Raw genomic sequence first — 20,969 nt, 5'->3', positions numbered from 1 at the left:
TGCATTAAAATTAGTATAGTTTATTGTCATATTAGAACATAAGAAATAGGAGCAGGAGTAGGCTATCTGGCTTGTCGAGCCTGCTCTGTCATTCAATAAGGTCATGGTTGATCTGGCCATGGACTCATTTCCACCTACCTGCCTTTTCCTCATAACCCTTAATTCCGCTACTATACAAAAATTTAAGAGAATATTGGATAGATATGTTTACTGAGGTAGCCTCCACTGCTTCATTGGGCAGAGAATTCCACCGATTCACCACCCTCTGGGAAAAGCAGTTCCTCTTCATCTCCATCCTAAATCTACTCCCCCAGATTTTGAGGCTATGTCCCTCAGTTCTAGTGTCACCTATTAGTGGAAGCAACTTTCCTGCCTCTCTCTTATCTATCCCTTTCATAATTTTATATGTTTCTATAAGATCTCCTCTCATTCTTCTAAATACACCTGGATGTAATGAAATTCCTTGCATGAAACTCAGTAAACAGTATACATTGTAATAATAAATCTGCCAATAAATACAAGTGCAGAACAGTGCATACAGTGTTTTGCAATCTGGAGTGATGCAAAAAGAAATGTTGAAGTGACAATAGAATAATTGGGAGAGCTAGAATTAAGATTTCAAGAACATGGTTACACCATCAGGAAGAGGGTTTGAAAGAGGTGATTGGTTCGAAAGTCTGATAGAAGAGAGCAGTAAGTATGTAAGTAGTGGTTCTTAAGTATAAGCCTCTGAGCTTCATATAATGTCTAATGCTTTTGCATTTTTAAGAAATGGTTAACTACTTTTGTTTAGTGTTTACACAGTATTACATGGATCTCTTAGATAGTAATACGAGGAGAAAATCAGGTATTTCTTACTGTTAGTGTAGCAGTGGTTGCGTGAACATATTTTCAGCTGTCTATGACTTTGTTAGGGGAAAGATGTTGACTTTTCAGACTTGTAGTTGAAAATTCAAAATATTTACACTCCCTGTTTTTCAGATTATTAAATTTATCGTTAGTTTGGTGCAGAATAACCAAATTGTAACTTTGAAGCGGAAGAGGTATGCATGTCTATTTTGCAAATATATTTTTTCACATTGGGGTATGTTTTTGTTTCAGTCATGTCCCAATAACTTGAAAGCATTCAGGTCTCCATGTAATTGTATTTGGTTTGTAAATATAGTTTTGAATGAAACATCTTTTGAAACATTAGTTGGTAGAATGGTAAGTGTTAATTTCCCCAAGACTATGAAATGATTTTTTTCTGGATATTCAAGCTCATGAGAATAATGTTCTTTAATTTACTTCTAAGAAATTTCAGAAAGTAATCTGCATTATTTTGTACATATTGCAATGTTAATTCACTTAAAGTATATAAGAAAACGTGCTTTGTAGCTGCTTTTAAATTTCAGTATTTAACTTCAGTATGAAATTCCTCAAGACATTTGCAAATTGGCATATCTTAGCACCTCAATATGCACTGTGAAATCTTACCAATTTTACATTTATAGTAGCTTTTAATTTCAAATTTGGATTACATCCTGCCTTCTGTCACACAAGTTGTTTACTTGTACAGTTTCAGATAAATGCTTGATGATTACCAGTAACATATTGACTTTGTGAGTGACAACAAAAATAACGCAATCAGAATTTGGCTTGCTATCACTGACTTATGTCATGAAATTTGTTGTTTGGTGGCAGCAGGACAGTGCTATGCAGAAAATATACTACAAATTGCAATAAGAAATGTATATATATTTAAAAGGTGCAAAAATAGTGAGGTAATGTTCATGGGTTCATTGGCCGTTCAGACCATTGATGGTAAAATCTAATGGTGATTGATTGCTGTTTTGAAATACTGTTGAGCCGTGTGGATTACTTGTCTGTTTTGTAACAAGCATTTCGAAATTTAAATGGCAGTGCGTAGACCTTTAAATATTTCTGCCATTAAGCTCTGCTCATTTGAGTAAAAGCATGGGTATAGAATGATATAGATTGAAGCAACATTTTTCTCATGCAGCTTGATAGTTTGCCATGGATATAGCAATCAAGCAGTGAATGCTTAAAATCCTAGTCTAATATGAAAGTACGTGAATATATGGTACAACTTTCTTTCTTTAATATAGGGTTCAAATACCACATGACAACAACTTGTCATGCAAATGTAGTTCTAATTGCTAATTTTTTTATAAACATCTTGTTAGATTTGCTGTGAGGTGTCTGACTATCATTGTTTTAGAGAGGCCACTTCAGTTTTTGATTTATAAAGGGCAGTACAGAGTTAATAACTCTGAGGTGCATTGTTAACTGTGCTTATTCTTCCTTTGGTCTACTCAAAATGAATGTTTATATAAAAACTGTTGGGCATTTTCTTGAAGAGGTAAGAAAATTTATATTCTCCCAGAAATCTGAGTTTTCAAGACCTCAAAATGTTATCCATCAGGCTGAAGTTAAATAACTCGTGAAGCAAATTGTTAGTAGTAAATTCACTGCTGTATGGAAGTTAGATGATGCCATCTTTTGTATCCACTTACTAGTTTAATAGAGTTTTGCGTTATGTAAGTGAAAGAGTACCTCTGGCTCTGATTAGGATATAATGTATTTGTAGGGTGATGGAGAAGTACAGCACAGAAACAGCTCCTTCGGCCCATGTAGTTCATGCCAAGCCATTTTAACTGTCTACTCCCATCGACCTGCACCAAGATCATAGCCTTCCATGCCCCTACCGTCCATGTACCTATCCAAACTTCTCTGAAACATTGAAATCGAGCTCACATGCACCACTTGGACTGGTAGTTCATTCCACACTCTCATGTCCCTCTGAGTGAAGAAGTTTCCCCTCATGTTTCCCTAAACTTTTCACCTTTCACCCTTAACCTGTGACCCCTAGTTGTAGTCCCACCCAACCTCAGTGGAAAAAGCCTACTTGCATTTACCCTATCTATACCTGTTGTAATTTCGTATACCCTCTATCAAATCTGTCAGTCTTCTAAGTTCCAAGGAGTAACCTATTCAATCTTTCTCTATAACTGAGGTACTCCAGACCTGGCAACAAGCTAGTATTTATCAAGCTACAGTAATATTCTTTATCAATCAAGTGCCTAGCCTTCCAATTTGTTTTTCCTTGTTTGTGTATATTAATAAATCCAGAAGCTAGAGTTGCACAATCTAGTTGAGTTTTACTACTTCATGCTTGGTTCTTAGATTATATTGGTTTATATTTTAAGCTTGTACATAACTTTTCTTTCATTACTCTAGGCCAATAATGATTAATACCTCTGGACCATCTAAGCCAAAATACTTTCATCACATAGTCAAAGAACCTGATGATGCGACTCATGTAAATAAGCATCTTTTTGAAGTTTTAACTTTTTTTCACTTTTTAAGATGTAAGGTTGGAAATGATTTTTAAAATTTATGTCTGTCTTGTTAGGTACCTGTGCATGGACCAAATGGTGTGAAGCAGTGTGTTAGAAACTTAGATGATATTGTCATTTGTGACATCACAGACAGGCCAACAGAAGAATCTGAAAAGGATGAAGCATCTGTATTTGCTACTAATGAGTATGATTAATTCCCAATTGTTATTTTGCATACTGTGATTGTTGAATTACAGTATTCAGTTGCAGAAATGTTAACTGTAAATGTAAAACTTGGAAATAAGAAGGGGCCATCACTTTGGGGTTATACTACATTCCTGCCCATCAACAGTCAGTGAGTGATGATGAGTGTATACGTGGGCTAATCACAGGACTGTGCAAGGTTAAAGTTATGGCAGATTCTACCTTCATTGTTATAAACTATTGATCCTTCTATTGACTTAGCCTTGGTGTGAGGGGCTTAGATGGAGTAGAGTTTTTAATGGTGTATCCAGGACAATTTTTGAGCCAATATATGGATAGTCTACTACTTTCATGAAATTAAATAGGCTAATATTCTAAATCGTGGAAGGACCAATTTCAATAATATGCAACAGAACTTGGTGAAAATGGATTGAGAGCACCTGCTTGCAAGTAAAACATCATCCAACAAGTGTGAGTCTTTTAAATGGGAGATAGTTAAAATTCAGGGCCAGCAAGTTCCTCCGAGGTTGCACAGTAAAGATGATGAGAGAAACTTGGGGTATCCGAGCCTAAGTATTCCAATTTGAGCTTCAGCACAAGTGAATAGGATAGTTAAGAAGGCATCTGGGATACTTAGAATTAGTATCCTGAGATATATAAAAGCAGGAAGATTCTGGGACAACTTTATGAAACATTCGTTGAATCACAACTGGAAAGCTTTGTGCAGTTCTGGTTGGTATGCTGTAAGAAGGATGTGATTGTAATGGAAGATGTACAAGGGATTGTCTAAGTTGTTGCCTGGGAGGGAGCATTTTAGCTATAAGGGGAGGCAAGGTAGGCCAGGTTTATTTTTCTTGGAGCTGAGCATGTTGCAGAGGAATCTGATTGAGGTATGCAAAACTAGAGGCATTAGAAACTTTTCTTAGAGGTGTCCATAACTAGTGGCCATGGGTTTAAAGATACATGGTTGGAGGTTTAGAGGAAATTTGTGTTGGAATTCTTTCATTTGGGGGTGGGGAAAAAGTGCTGTATGATCTTGATTGACTACATTTGTCAGCTTCTTAATTTTCATCCTTAAAATTAACAATGAAAAATCACAGAATTAACAGCCAGGCTCTGTTCGGTTTTGTGTGGTGTAGTGTCCTTCTAAATATGCATCTTTTCAACTTACTTTTAATATATAGAGGATTCATAGATAGAACATGAATAAACAGTTGACATTTCAGGTTGAGACCCTTCTTCAGGACTGGAAAGGAAGTGGGAAGACGCCAGAATAAAAAGGTTAGGGGAGGGGAAGGAGGATAACTAGAAGGTGACAGGTGAAGCCAGATGGGTAAGAAAGATAAAGGGGTGGAGAGGAAGGAACAGAACTTCCAAATCAGATCTGATTACGTTGTTCAGGAGACACAAAAAAAATGGGAATTTCAGATGATTTCTGTGGACCTCAAAACTCTCCAGTTAGTTTTGACTCAGACAATCAGGAACAATTTTGGGTATGCTGAGACCTACAAAGTTGGTTGTTGCAACATTAATTATGAAAATATACTGTGATTAATGCTACTGTACAAAATGTGGCTTTGTGCTGTGATGAAAGTACTTCTGAGAATACTTCCATGACTTTGCATAACTTAATGATTCCATTGGATCTGTTCCTCCAGATTTCTGTGGTATTAGGTCCCTACACCCGTAGAAAATACCACAAAAGTAAGCAGCTCTTCAATTTGTATGTTCTTTGTTGTTTTTTTAAACCATACTGTGAGTGCTTCTAAATAATGGCGATTCAGCAAGAGAAAAAAAATCACTGCAATGATTTGGACTGGACAAAGCCATGCAACTTGGGAAAGTGTTATGGAGATCCACTAACAATATTTAAATTGATTTATTTTAATTGAAGGATTAGTACCATTTGGAAAATGGAGATTTTGAAAGGTGTTAGATGCTGTCCTTTAGCACTATCGCTGAGGGTATGTTATAAAGTACCCAATTTGTGTCTTTAATTTTCTTTTCATATATCTGTGTAAAAAAAAAAGCAACTTTAAAAAAGTTCTAAAATTCAATATTGTTGAATCAATATTTTGTACATTCTTATTGATCTTTCCAGAGTTACAGAACAGGATAATTCTTCATATAAAGTAGTAAATGCTGAAAATCAGGAATCACTTCCATCATCTGAGATAATGGATGTATGCAGTACAGACCAAGTTATGAACACTATGATAAACGACAATGTTGAAATAACAAATACTGAATCATCAATAAGTTCTGAAGATCCCATATCTATGATGGACTCCATTTTGAAAGACAATGCAGTTATTTCACAGAACATAAATCTTCTTGGCAAGTGAGTAAATGTAAAGTTTTATTTTTGATTTTTGATGCAATACGCGTTCAGAATCAGGTTTAATATCACTGGCCTATGTCATGAAATTTGTTGACTTTGTGGCAGCAGTAAAATGCAATACATAATTTTAAAAGAAGTTTCAGTAAGTGAGTGCAAAAATAGAAATAAAAACATGGTGAGGTAGTGTTCATGGGTTCAATGTCCATTCAGAAATCAGATGGCAGAGGGGAAGAAGCTATTCTTGAGTCATTGAAGTGCGCCTTCAGGCTTCTGTACCTCCTTCCTGTTGGCAACATTGAGAATAAAGCATGACCTGGGTGACTGGGGGGGGGGGGAGTCCTTAATGATGGATGCAGCAATTTTGAGGCACCGCTCCTTGAAGATACTCTGGGTACTATAGAGGCTTGTGCCCATGATGGAGCTGACTAAGTTTACAACTCTTTGCAGCTTATTTCAATCTTATGCAGTATCCCTCCACATACCACATACCAGGTGGTAATGCAGCCCGTTAGAATGCTGTCCATGGTACAGCTGTAGAAATTTGAGTGTGTTTCTGGTGACATATCAGATCTCCTAAAACTCCTAATGAAATATAGCCGTCATTGTGCCTTCACTGTAATTGCATCGATATATTGGGTCCAGGGTAGATCCTCAGAGATATTGACACCTAGGAACTTGAAGTCAATCACCCTTTCCACTTATTCCACTTGGAACATTTGTTTTAAACTTAGAAGTGGAAATATATTCTGTGTATTTTTACACTACATATTAAAATCTTGCTGTGTGCTTACTGACTGTTGCATTTGTCTGCTTAAGTAATTGCATTAGTTTGTAGATTGTGATGTTTTTGAAATTTTCTTAGTTGGTAGACAAATTAACAAATTATTTCTTTGTATATAGTAGCAACAGCCAACACCATTTCTTTTAGGACTCTAGATGAAGTCAATATATGTTCATGACAGGATGAGATCAGCATTTTAAGTTGTATGATGTGAAACTGTGCACAACTGGCTCTTCCATGAGTATACCTTATAAAAATGCATGCATTTATGAATTCAGCTTTTTTATTTACTTATGCGATTCACTGATTTTGTCATAGTATATGTCATAAACATAGAGTTGGTCATTCAAAGTTCCTCAGCTTGAATCAATACCACATCAACAAGTATTAAACAATCTCTGGTCTTGCAGGGTAGAACTTATGGATTATTTGGACAGTATTGACTGTAGTTTAGAAGATTTTCAGGCTACGTTATCAGGAAAACAATTTAATGTGGATCCAGATATTCTGTCAGATGTAAGTACCCATCATGTAACTAGGTCTGAACTGGATTTTTCACTTGTACCAGATGTTACCTAATTATTCCTGAGATAAAACTACATCTTAGATTTTATTTTTTTATATATTAAGTACAGTGAATTCTGGTTAATTGGGGCAGGAGATTTGCTAAGCAGTTTCCAACTAGCATCATTTGCGTGCACTTATGAGGCTGTTAGATGCTACACCATGCTTTGAGCGAACAGTTTTGAAATAGTGTCAGCTGCATGTGTGTGTTCAAAAAGGAGTGATTTTTGTCTAAGAAATAAGCAGTAAGACAATTTAGAACTGTTTTGCTCTCTGCAATTCAAGCATTCGGGGTTAGAGAGGTGAGAAACAGCTAAGATTGAAAATGAAATGGTTTCACTAATTCAAGTTACAAACTATAAGGAATTCGAAGGTATCGACTATCATCTTGAATGTTGCAATGAAAATAAAGATTTGGAGAATGCAACAATTTCTAACTAGTGTCAGTCACATGCACTTGTGTGGCCATTAGACTCTACACTAGTGGTCGCCAACCGGTCGATCTTTGAGACTTTCCCAGTAGATCCCAAAAAAAATGAAAAATAAATACACAAATACATTATGCCTGATAAACCTTCTGATGCAAAAGCAAATTTTACCCCTAGAGCGCATATGTGGGGCATATATAGTAACTTCTACTTTGAAAAAGGACCACTCGACAACTTCGTGTCCAAAGGAACAACTTTATCTGGGACTGCAAAACCAATGCGGCAGAGGGGCTTATACACACATGCGCAGAAAAGACCGGAAGTAAAACCCCGCGACCCTGGAAACAGCCTCTGTTTGGAAACAGCCTCTGTTTACAAACAGCTTTCCGTAGCGGGAGTATTGCTATATTACCATTATCCTAATTGGTATTAACTTATCTTTATAATGCTCACATTACAACACCTTTAATTCTAAGTTTCATTATTTAATTTTATTTCAACATGAAAAATAAATGAATAAAAATTGACTGTTGCACTCAGTGTGATGACTTGGGCTGAATACTTTCTGCTAGTTCCCTGAAATTTGGCTCATAACTATAGACAACCAGTCTGAGACAGTCTGTGAGGTGTCTGTCAGTAAGACAGTTCCTGTACTTAGATTTAATAATTTTCATCTGTGAAAATGCAATTTCACACAGATAAGTTGACCCGAAGTAGGCACTGACTTTTAGTGCACATGTGGTGAGATGAGGAAAGGCTCCCTGACAAGCCCCCCAAAAGTCACCGTCCCTTGATCTTGCTTTAAGCTCGATGTCATTTTGCAAGTCAGTTATTTCCATTTCAATATCACTTGGCACACCAAATACTTGCTGGAATTTGTCTGCTATTTGTTCTATATCGATTGGCAGAAATGGGTTTGAAATGAATGCAGCAATATCTTTCATGACGATTAACTCCCCAAAACGCTGATCGAACTATATTGCAGGTTTGTCTAGGTAAGCACAGTACTGCTCAGGGCGAAAGGCATTTTTTTTCCTTGATGGCCTATAACAGTTTCTCCAAGTTGGGAAAGTGTGTCAGTCTCCCGTTCTTTAAATTTGAAATCCAAACACCAAGCTTGGTCTTAAACACATTTACTGCACTTATCATGTGGCACAGGTGTTGGTCTTTTCCCATGAGCTCGCTGTTAAGTGCATTTAATTTAGCCGTTAGGTCTGTCAGAAACCCTAAATCCAGTAGCCATGCATCATCTGACAGTTCCTTGAGCTCCTCGTTTCTTTATCTCAGGCAGCAAGTCAACAAACCGTTTCAGCACAGCGTTCTCGCAAACCTCCTGACATAATGGACAGTTCCCTTTGTTAGACTGAATGTTGAATTTGCCATGTTTTTCAGGTGCTTTGTATTGGTAAACTGTTACTGAGACACTAGTATAAGTTTCAGGAGTACTCAAGCTAATGACACCACCGTTTTTTGTTTCCCAGTTCTTTTACATTTGGGGAATGTTGGAATTTAAAGGGGGAGAAGTGTTGTAATATGAGCATTATAAAGATGAGTTAGTACCAATTAGGATAATGGTAATATAGCAATACTCCCGCTACAGAAAGCTGTTTGTAAACAGAGGTTGTTTCCGGGATTGCAGGGTTCTACTTCCAGTCTTTTCTGTGCATGTGTGTATAAGCCCCTCTGCCGCATTGGTTTTGCCATCCCAGATAAAGTCGTCCCTTTGGACATGAAGTTGTCGAGTGGTCCTTTTTCAAAGTAGAAGTTACTACAAAAGGTATGAAGTATTGTAATATTCTTAAAGAAAGGTAGCTATGACCTTTTTGATATGCTTGTTACAGTGTTTTCTTGGCTGAATTAATTTGAAAGTTTGACAAAAGCATTTTATGTAATTCAAATACAATTAGCCCAAATAAAAGGCCTCAAGTTGGAAGTACAGTCTGAGTTGTTTTTTCTCTTGAACGATTTACTAGGTAGATCTTGCCTTTCACTAAGGCCGAGGTAGGGGATCTTGGGCTTAAAAAGGTTGGCGACCACTACTCTACACAGTGTTAAGTGCGAACTGTTTTTAAATGACGGTATTTGCGTATGCTTGTGTTAGGTAATTCATTTGTGCCAATGAACACTGAATTTAAAAAGTAGTGATTTTTTTAGACATTCAGGAAGGCAATGAAGGCAGTCCATTATCTGCACAAGGTGTTAGCGCAGATTTTGTTCATTTACATTCAATCAAAAAAAAGACAGCAGCGTACACTATGAATTCCTCTGTCAATATCTATTAGGAACTAATAGACAGTTTTTATAGTACTGTAGTAATATTGGTAGTGTTCTAATTTGGTCTGTTTCATTTAAATACATAATCTGTAGCTCAGTTAAATGTAGTTTGTCTTTTTCTAAACTATTTCCATAAAACTTTGGCTAATAGGGGCAGCTGCTTAATTAGGCCAAAATGTATTGGTCCCAATGTGTCCCAATTAACCGGAATCCGCTGTATTTTGAATTATGTTTATGGCATTTAACTAATTTTGCTGATGATCACTTTGTCTAGTAATCTGTTTATAGAAGCTTGTGTGCATTAATAATATAACAGATATGTGCCAAGAGTAAATAGGAAATCTATCTTGTGCTAATAAGAAGCTGTAAGCTTGTTTCAGTTGTGTTAATACTAACTTCTTACAATAGATCACATTCTTTCTGGTTTTGTTTCATGTCTTATTCAAACTGTCCAGTAATTATTCCTTCTCTAGTCTAGTCAAGTCAGGGGCAGTAGGGCCTGTTTCATCATGTATTTTTCATCATCCTGTATCAAAGACACTGACATCTAATGCTTTAGAACATAGGAAAACCTACAGCACAATACAGGCCCTTTGGCCCACAAAGCTGTGTTGAACATGTACTTACTTTAGTAATTACCTAAGTTTACCCATGGCCCTCTATTTTTCTACCTATCCAGGAGTCTCATAAAAGACCCCATCGTTTCCACCTGCACCACAGTCGCCGGCAGCCCATTCCACACCCTTGCCACCCTCTGTGTAAAAAAAACAACAACAACAACAACAACAACAACAACTTATCCCTGACATCCCCCTTGTACCTGTTTCCAAACACCTGAAAGCTATGTCCCTTGTCTTAGCCATTTCAGCCCTGGGAAAAAGCCTCTGACTATCCACATGATCAATGCCTCTCATCATCTTATACACCTCTATCAGGTCACCTCTCATCCTCTGTCACTGCAAGGAGAAAAGGTGAAGTTCACTCAACCTATTCTCATAAGGCATGCTCCCCAATCCAGGCAACATCCTTGTAAATCTCCTCTGCACACTTCCTATTGTTTCTACATCCTTCCTGTAGCGAGGTGACCAGAAATGAGCACAGTACTCCAAGTGGGGCCTGACCAGGGTCCTATATAGCTGTAACATTACCTCTCGGCTCTTGAACTCGATCCCATGATTGATGAAGGCCAATACACCGTGTGTCTTCTTAATCACACAGTCAACCTGCGCAGCAACTTTGAGTGTCCTATGGACTCGAACCCCGAGATCCTTCTGATTCTCCGCACTGCCAGGAGTCTTACCATTAATATTATATTCTGCCTTTCAAAAGCTAGTACCTGGCCTGACTTCTAGTTGTCCCAGTTCCTGGAAGCTGATTTCTCACAAGGCAGAGATCTATTGCAAATCCCATCTTGAAGTTCAGCTTGAGGTGGACTTTTACACTAACAGTACTGTGCAAAAGTCTGAAGGCACATATATAGCTGGGGTGTAAGACTTTTGCACAGTACTGTATTTGTCAACTTGAGTGGAGAGCGAGTTTGTAAATCTGGCTGGAGCAAACAATGTTGGAAATGGCAAGGGTCAAGCACCACAGGTGGCAGAGGTGTGCCAGGGAGGGGTCCTTTGAGTCGCACAACCCAGCAACTCCCAGTTTAACCCTAGCCTAATCATAGGGCAATTTACAATGACCAATTAACATACAAACTCCTTACAGATGACATCAGAAATGAACTCTTGACGCCTGAGCTGTAATAGCTTTGTGTTAAAGGCTTCACTACGGTGGCCCTCCGTCACAAATTACTCTTGTCAAATAGTTTCTTGTGCAATGAGTATACAAGTTATCATATTGTTCAGTGAAATAGAATAATTCAGGGAAATAATTCTGAATATATTGTAGCAGTAAGGAAACACCAGCCAGCAATATAGAGTAGATATATAGCCAGTGCAGCTTGTCATTACATACTTGTAGCTTTGTGAGGTTTTGGGATTTTAGGAACTGAATCCAAATGCAAGTAGTTGAAAAATGAATGCTTTAGCTTTGTAATATTATATCCGTAAGAACACAAGATAAGAGCAGATTTGGGTAATTTGGCCCATCGAGACAGCAGTGCCATTTTATCATGATTGATCCATTTTCCCTCTCAACCCTATTTTCTTGCCGTCACCCCATAACCTTTCATGTCCTAACTAATCAAGTAACTATCAACCTCCGCCTAAATATATCCAATGACCTGGCCTCCACGGCCACCGGTGGGAACAAATTCCACAAATTTACCACCTTCTGGCTAAAGAAATTCCTTCTCATCTCCGTTCTAAATGAGTATCCTTTTATTCAGGGTTTTTTTTAATCCCATGGAGCCTTGCCATTAACCAAGGGGTCCGTGGACTCCATGTTTGGAAACCCTGCTCTATTCTGAGGCTGCCCTCTGGCCCTAGACTCCCCCACTATAGGAAACATACTCTCCACATCCACTCTGTATAGGCCCCCCCTCCCCCATTCTTCTAAATTCTAGCAAGTACAGGCTGAGAGCCGTCAAACGTCATTCAATAACCCTTTCATTCCCATAATCATTCTTTTGAACCTCCCCTGAGCCCTGTTCAATGTCAGCACATTCTTTCTTAGATAGGGGACCCAAAACTGCTCACATTAGTGAGGCCTGACCAGTGCCCCATAAAGCCTTAGCATTACACTCTTGCTTTTTGTATTCTAGTCCATTCAGAATGAATGTTAACATTGCATTTGCCTTTCTCACCCCCGACTCAATCTGAAAGTTGACCTTTAGGGAATCCTGCACAAGGACTCCCAAGTTTCTTGGGTTTTTCAAATTTCTACCCATTTAGAGAATAGTCTATGTTTTTGTTCCTTCTGCCAAAGTGCATGACTATACCTTTCCAACACTATCTTATTCTTTGTTTAACATATTAATATACCACCACTCTTTGCTTATTCTCCTAATCCAAGTTCTGCTGCAGCCTCTCTGCTTCTTCAATATTACCTGCCCTTCCACTATTGTCCGCAAACCTGGCCACAAAACCTTCAATTTTGTCATTCAAATCACTGACATATAATGTGAAAGGAAGTCCCTGCAGAACACCCCTAGTCACTAGTGGCCAACCAGAAAAGGCTCCCTTTATTCCCACTGTTTGTCTCCTGCCATTCAGCCTATCTGTGCTACTATCTCTCTGTAATGCCATGGGCTCTTAACTTGTAAGTCAGCCTCATGTGTGGCACCTTGTCAAAGGCCGCCTTAAAACCCAAGTACCCAGCATCCACCAACTCTCCTTTGTCTATCCTGCACGTTATTTCCTCAAAGAATTCCCCAACAGATATAGAAACATAGAAAATAGGTGCAGGAGTAGGCCATTCGGCCCTTAGAGCCTGCACCGCCATTTATTATGATCATGGCTGATCATCCAACTCAGAACACCGCCCCAGCCTTCCCTCCATACCCCCTGACCCCCGTAGCCACAAGGGCCATGTCTAACTCCCTCTTAAATATAGCCAATGAACTGGCCTCAACTGTTTCCTGTGGCAGAGAATTCCACAGATTCACCACTCTCTGTGTGAAGAAGTTTTTCCTAATCTCAGTCCCAAAAGGCTTCCCCTCTATCCTCAAACTGTGACCCCTCGTTCTGGACTTCCCCAACATCGGGAACAATCTTCCTGCATCTAGCCTGTCCAATCCCTTTAGGATCTTATACGTTTCAATCAGATCCCCCCTCAATCTTCTGAATTCCAACGAGTACAAGCCCAGTTCATCCATTCTTTCTTCATATGAAAGTCCTGCCATCCCAGGAATCAATCTGGTGAACCTTCTCTGTACTCCCTCTATGGCAAGGATGTCTTTCCTCAGATTAGGGGACCAAAACTGCACACAATACTCCAGGTGCGGTCTCACCAAGGCCTTGTACAACTGCAGTAGTACCTCCCTGCTCCTGTACTCAAATCCTCTCGCTATAAATGCCAGCATACCATTCGCCTTTTTCACCGCCTGCTGTACCTGCATGCCCACTTTCAATGACTGGTGTATAATGACACCCAGGTCTCATTGCACCTCCCCTTTTCCTAATCGGCCACCATTCAGGTAATAATCTGTTTTCCTATTTTTGCCACCAAAGTGGATAACTTCACATTTATCCACATTAAATTGCATCTGCCATGAATTTGCCCACTCACCCAACCTATCCAAGTCACCCTGCATCCTCTTAGCATCCTCCTCACAGCTAACACTGCCACCCAGCTTCGTGTCATCCGCAAACTTGGAGATGCTGCATTTAATTCCCTCATCCAAGTCATTAATATATATTGTAAACAACTGGGGTCCCAGCACTGAGCCTTGCGGTACCCCACTAGTCACCGCCTGCCATTCTGAAAAGGTCCCGTTTATTCCCACTCTTTGCTTCCTGTCTGCTAACCAACTCTCCACCCACACCAATACCTTACCCCCAATACCGTGTGCTTTAAGTTTGCACACTAATCTCCTGTGTGGGACCTTGTCAAAAGCCTTCTGAAAATCCAAATATACCACATCCACTGGTTCTCCCCTATCCACTCTACTAGTTACATCCTCAAAAAATTCTGTGAGATTCGTCAGACATGATTTTCCTTTCACAAATCCATGCTGACTTTGTCCGATCATTTCACCACTTTCCAAATGTGCTGTTATCACATCCTTGATAACTGACTCCAGCAGTTTCCCCACCACCGACGTTAGGCTAACCGGTCTATAATTCCCCGGTTTCTCTCTCCCTCCTTTTTTAAAATGTCAGGCAATATTTTCCCTTAAGGAAACCATGATGACTTTGGCCTATTTTATCACGTACTTCCAAGTACCCTGAGACCTCATCCTTACCAATCAATTCCAACATCTTCATAACCACTAAGGTCAGACTAACTGGCCTATAATTTATTTTCTTCTGCCTTCCTTCCTTCTTGAAGAGTGGAGTAACATTTGCAGTTTTCCAGAATCATGCTAGAATCCAATGATTCTTGAAAGATCACTGATGCAGTCTCCCCATCCACCTTTTTCAGAACCCTGGGCTGTAGTTCATCTGGTCGAGGTGACTTATCCACCTTCAGACCATACAGCTTCGCAAGCATTTTCTCCCTAGTAATAGCACTTACACATACTTTTGCCCCGGCACTTTTGAACTACGAACATACTGTTATTGTCTTCCACAGTGAAGATGGATGCAAAATACTTAATTAGTTCATCCACATTGTCCTCCATTACTACTTCTCCAGTGTTATTTTCTGATATCCACTTTTGCCTCTCTTTCACTCTTTTATATATTTGAAAAAACTTGTGCTATCCTCTTTGGTACTATTGGCTAGGTTACCTTCATGTTTCTTCTTTATGACTTTATTAGTTAGACCATAAACATAGGAGCTGAATTAGGCCATGGAGTCTGCTTTACCATTTCATCATGGCTGATCCCGGACCTCATTCAATCCCTTACACATGCCCTGTCACCATGTCCCTGGATGCCCCGACCAATCAGGAATCTAACAGCTTCTGCTTTAAATGTACCCATAGACTTGACAACAGCGGTCTGTGGCAGAGCATTCCACAGATTCAAGTTAGAAACATAGACAACCTACAGAACAATACTGGCCCTTCGGCCCACGATGCTGTACCGAACATGTACTTATTTTAGAAGTTACCTGGGGTTAGCAATAGCACTCTTATTTTTCTAAGCTCCATGTACCTAACCAGGAGTCTCTTAAAAGACTCAATTGTATCCGCCTCCACCACAGTTGCCGGCTGCCCATTCCACACCCTAACTACACTCCGTGTGAAAAAACAAACAACAACTTGCCCCTGATATTTCCTCTGTAAGACTCACTGGTCTATAATTTCCTGGGCTATCTCTACTCCCTTTCTTGAATAAGGAAACAAGATCTGCAACCCTCCAATCCTCCAGAACCTCTCACGTTCCCATTGCTGATGCAAAGATCATTGCCAGAAGATCAGCAATCTCCTCCCTTGCCTCCCACAGTAACCTAGGGTATATCTCGTCCGGTCCCAGTGACTTATCCGATTTGATGCTCTCCAAAAACTCCAGCATATTCTCTTTCATAACGTCTATATGCTCAGGATTTTCAGTCTGCTCTAAGTCATCGCCTAGGTCCTTTTCTGTAGTGAATACTGAAGCAAAGTATTCATTAGGTACCTTCGCTATCTCCTCCAGTTTCATACACAGTTTTCCACTCTCACAGTTGACTGGTCCTATTTGCCAACGTCTTATCCTCTTGCTCTTCACATACTTGTAGGATGCCTTGGGGCTTTCTTTAATCCTGCTGGCCAAGTCCTTCTCATGGCCCCTTCTGGCTCTCTTAATTTCATTCTTAAGCTCCTTCCTGCTAGCCTTATAATCTTCTAAATCTCTAATATTACCTAGTTTTTTGAACCTTTTGTAAGCTTTTCTTCTTGACTAGATTTTCAACAGCCTTTGTACACTGCGGTTCCTGTACCCTAACATCCTTTCCCTGTCTCATTGGAACATACCTATGCAGAACGTCCCCTGAACATTTGCCACATTTCTGCGATACATTTCCCTGAAAAACATTTGTTCCCAATTTCTACTTCCAAGTTCCTGCCTGACAGCTTCATATTTCCCCTTACTTCAATTAAATGCTTTCCTAACTTGTCTGTTCCTATCCCTCTCCAATGCTATGGTAAAGGAGATAGAATATGATCACTGTTTCCAAAACGCTCTCCCACTGATAGACCTGACACCTAACCAGGTTCATTTCCAATACCAGTTCAAATACAGCCTCCTCTTGTAGGCTTATCTACATATTGTGTGAGGAAATCTTCCTGAACACACCTAACAAACTCCACCCCATCTAAACCCCTTGCTCTAGGAAGATGCCAATCAATATTTGGGAAATTAAAATCTCCCACCATGACAACCCTATTATTGTTACTGCTTTCCAGAATCTGCCTCCCCATCTGCTCCTTGATGTCCCTGTTACTATTGGGAGGTCTATATATTTAAAAAAAAAACACCCAGTAGAGTTATTGACCGCTTCCTGTTCATAACTTCCACCCACAGAGACTCAGTAGATAATCCCTCCATGACTTCCGCCTTTTCTGCAGCCATGACATTATCTTTGATCAGTGCCACACTCCCACGTCTTTTGCCTCCCTCCCTGTCCTTCCTGAAACATCTAAAGCCTGGAACTCTAAGTAACCATTCCTGCCCTTGAGCCATCCAAGTCTCTGTAATGGGCACAACTTCATAGCTCCAAGTGCTGATCCACGCTCTAAGCTCATCCGCTTTGTTCATGATACTTCTTGTATTAAAATAGACGCATCTCAAACCATCACAGTGTATCCCTTCTCTATCACCTGCCTATTCTCCCTCTCACACTTGTCTACAAGCTTTCTTGATTTGTGAGCCAACCACCCCTTCCTCTGTCTCTTCAGTTGGTTCCCACCCCCACCCCCCCAACAATTCTAGTTTAAACTCTCCCCAATAGCCTCAGCAAACCTCCCCGCCAGGATATTGGTCCCCATCAGATTCAAGTACAACCTGTCCTTTTTGTACAGGTCACGTTTGCCCCAAAAGAGGTCCCAATGATCCAGAAATCTGAATCCCTGCCCCCTGCTCCAATCCCTCAGCCACGCATTTATCCTCCACCTCACTCTATTCCTATACTCACTGTCACATGGCATAGGCAGTAATCCTAAGATTGCTACCTTTGAGGTCCTGCTTCTCAACTTACTTGTTAACTTCCTGTAGTCTGTTTTCAGGATCTCTTCCCTTTTCCTGCCTATGTCATTGGTACCAATATGTACCACGACCTCTGGCTGAAGTTGCCTTCAGTAGGCTTTTAAAATTTTCCCAATCCTCTAACTTCCCACTAGTTTTTGTTCTTTTGCTTTTGCCCTTGCCCTGTGTTTTCTTTTTATGTTGGTTTTCACTTCTTTGTCAGCCACGCTTGTGGCATCCTGTCTTTAGAATACTGCTTTGGGAATACTGCACCCTCCGAATTTCTGTCAGAAACTCCATCCATTGCTGTGCTGCTAGTGTCCTCTTCCAGTCAACTTTGGCCAGCTCCTGTCTCGTGCCTCTATAATTCCCTTTACTCCACTTTAAATTATAAGACCATAAGACATAGGAGTAGAATTAGGCCATTTGGCCATTCAATTCTGCTCCGCCATTTGATCATAGCTAATCCTTTTTTCTCCTCCTCAGTTTCACTCGCCTGCCTTCTCGTCTTAACCTTTTGGTGCCATGTCCGATCAAGAAACTATTAATTTTTACCCTAAATACACCCAACGATCTGGCCTCCATAGCTGCTTGTGATGATAAATTCCACAAATTCACCACCCTCTGGCTAAAGAAATTTCTCTGCATCTGTTTTAAATGGATGCTCCTCCATCCTCCACCATGGGGAAACGTCCTTTTCATATCTACTCTGTCTAGGCCTTCCAACATTCGAAAGATTTTAATGAAATGCCACCCTCCCCCACTTCTAAATTCCAGCAAGTACAGACCCAGGGCTATCAAACATTCCTCATATGATAACACTTTCATTTCTGGAATCACTCTTGTGAACCTCCTCTGAACCCTAGCCAATGCCAGCTCATCTTTTTTTAGATGAGGAGCCCAGAACTGTTCACAATACTCAAAGTGAGGCCTCACCAGTGCCTTATGAAGCCTCAGTAAAACAACACTGCTCTTGTATTCTAGACCTCTTGAAATGAGTACTAACATTGCATTTGCCTTTCTCACCACCGACTCTACCTGCAAGTTAACCTTCAGAGTGTACTGCACAAGGACTCCCAAGTCCTTTTGCATTTCAGATTTTTGGATTTTTTCCCCATTTAGAAAATAGTCTGCACATTTATTTCTTTTACCAAAGTGTATGACCGTGCATTTTCCAACATTGTATTTCATTTGCCACTTTCTTGCCCATTCTCCTAATCTGTCTAAGTCCTTCTGCGGCCTACTTGTTTCCTCAACACTACCTGCCCCTTCACCAATCTTTGTATCATTCTCCTTAAGGAAACCACGTTGACTTTGCCTATCTTGTCTTGAGTCACCAAGTACTTCATAAGCTCACCCTTAACAATTGACTCCCAACATCTTCCCAACCACTGAGGTCAGGCTAACTGGTCTATAATTTCCTTTCAGCTGCCTTCCTCCTTTCTTAAAGAGTGGAGTGACATTTGAAATTTTCCAGTCCTCAGGCACCATGCCATAGTCCAATGATTTTTGAAAGATCATTACTAACACCTCTACAATCTCTACCACTACCTCTTTCAAAACCCTAGGGTTGCAGTTTTATTATTTCTCTGTCCTCATTTTCTAGTGGTCCTATATCCCCTCTCATCTCTTTTCTTCTTTACATGAAAAAGTTTTTACTTTGATATTGTTTGCTGATACCTCTGACTTTAGCTTCTCCCTCTGAAATTCCAACTAGAGCAATTTGGGGGAAAAAGTTTTAATTACTTTACATAGATGCATCAGTAACTGTTAATTGGCATTGTCACCTTCTATCCCCGATACACTGTAAAGCTCTGACCTCTGCCACCCTTAGGACATACATGGTGCCAGATTTGTAGATTTTCCAATATTTCCCAGTGTGTTGCAGTAATAATAGGGTATCACTCCTAATGTTACTGCAGCATTCTTTTAATTTGCTTTGTAAATTGATAATCAATAGTATAAAAAAATCCCAATGAAACTGACAAGTTTAAAGGAAATGTGGGAAACGGGCTCCTATTGAGTTTAAAAGGCGCACTGGAAATGGGGCCTGGGAAGTTTGAAAAGCATGGGGAAATAGGGTCCTCATGATTTTAAGGGTGTATGGGGAAATAGTACACTGAGCATATGTCAAACCATCCAATAGCAGATTAATCTGCTGTACATAAGCATCTGGATGAACTTTCTATTTTATGATTTAATTCAATAAGTATTGTAGAGATTCTTATGGGCTAAACATTAATTTTGTTATCATGAATGTAATCTTATAAACTTAGATCCAAACTTCTGGGTGTAACTTGATGGGTGGTGAGTGAGCTGCTACTGAATATTATTGGAGCTAAGTATACTTGCACCATGATTCCATTTTTTAAAATTTAATGTGTTCACATGATTTACTTTTTAATACCAGGTGTCAGGAACTAAAGAAAGCCTTAATGGAACAGATTCCAAAGTGGATGAAAGCAAGTCTTCTAATACTGGTTAGTGGTTATAGAATCTGTTAGATATTTGCCATTGGCAATTATAATAAAGGGTGAATTTTCATGTTTCATCCTTTGTCTAGTCATTGGTCCAGGATAGAATGCCCAGTCCAAGACCAAACTAGATCACATCTAGGCTTGGTTAACTTGATGGGTTAATTCATTTGGAAAGTTAGGTTACTCTTGCCTAGTTTTAACTTTGTGGCAAGTCAGACTTGAAGCTGATGGGTATTTAGGCATGACTGCATGTCAGAAGCCCACCGCACTGTTAGTGATCATGGAAAGATAGAAAGCATTAAAGTGGGATTTGTCTGCTGGGGATTCTGGAGTCTAGGTGGTATAGCATAACTTGCTCATACCTGAGGAATTTTCTGATGAACAGCATTGCTAGGTTAGGCTAAGGCTTACACAAGTAAGTTTTTTAAATGTCCTTTTAGATGAAGCCACTTTTGCTCTGTCATGGCAGCAATGTGCCTCTCCTATTATCAGGTTCAGATTAATTTATTTATCACACGTACATCAAAGCATTCTGTGAAAAGCATTTTTTGTTTTAAAAAAACCAAAGATATCACTAAACATTTCAGTGTCCCCAATGTAGCCTGGGAAGTGTTCTGAAGAGCATTTATGGGCAATTTGAATCTATTAATTCCTTCTGTTGGTAGACTTGGAGTTCCATTTATTAGCATCAGTATACCCATTCAGGAGAAATTGCTGTCTTATAGATCCTAAGACAGAGGACCAAAATTAAGCTGTTTGGCCCATTGAGTCTGCACCTCCTTAGATCATGGCTGATTTATTTTCCATTCTCCTGCCTTCTCCCCATAACACCCTTACTAAT

The 20,969-nt window shown here is 39.6% G+C and overlaps 1 protein-coding gene across 2 annotated transcripts in view; it reads left to right on the top strand.

Annotated features, from left to right (window-relative positions):
* Positions 1 to 20,969, top strand: part of hsf2 (heat shock transcription factor 2) — a 45,889-nt gene that overhangs the window by 21,701 nt on the left and 3,219 nt on the right. Inside the window, exons 6-11 of one of the 2 annotated variants that reach the window (XM_072251582.1) lie at positions 982 to 1,043; positions 3,241 to 3,322; positions 3,416 to 3,546; positions 5,647 to 5,886; positions 7,078 to 7,183; positions 20,062 to 20,131. In XM_072251582.1, the coding sequence (XP_072107683.1) occupies positions 982 to 1,043; positions 3,241 to 3,322; positions 3,416 to 3,546; positions 5,647 to 5,886; positions 7,078 to 7,183; positions 20,062 to 20,131 (691 nt within the window). The remainder of the gene's footprint in view (positions 1 to 981; positions 1,044 to 3,240; positions 3,323 to 3,415; positions 3,547 to 5,646; positions 5,887 to 7,077; positions 7,184 to 20,061; positions 20,132 to 20,969) is intronic. The other variant, XM_072251583.1, reaches the window with a different exon arrangement.

The sequence above is a fragment of the Mobula birostris genome, chromosome 2 (genome assembly GCF_030028105.1).
Source record: "Mobula birostris isolate sMobBir1 chromosome 2, sMobBir1.hap1, whole genome shotgun sequence".
NCBI lineage: Eukaryota > Metazoa > Chordata > Chondrichthyes > Myliobatiformes > Myliobatidae > Mobula > Mobula birostris.
The sequence above is the reverse complement of the archived record's forward strand: the minus strand, read 5'-3'. Positions and strand labels throughout refer to the sequence as shown.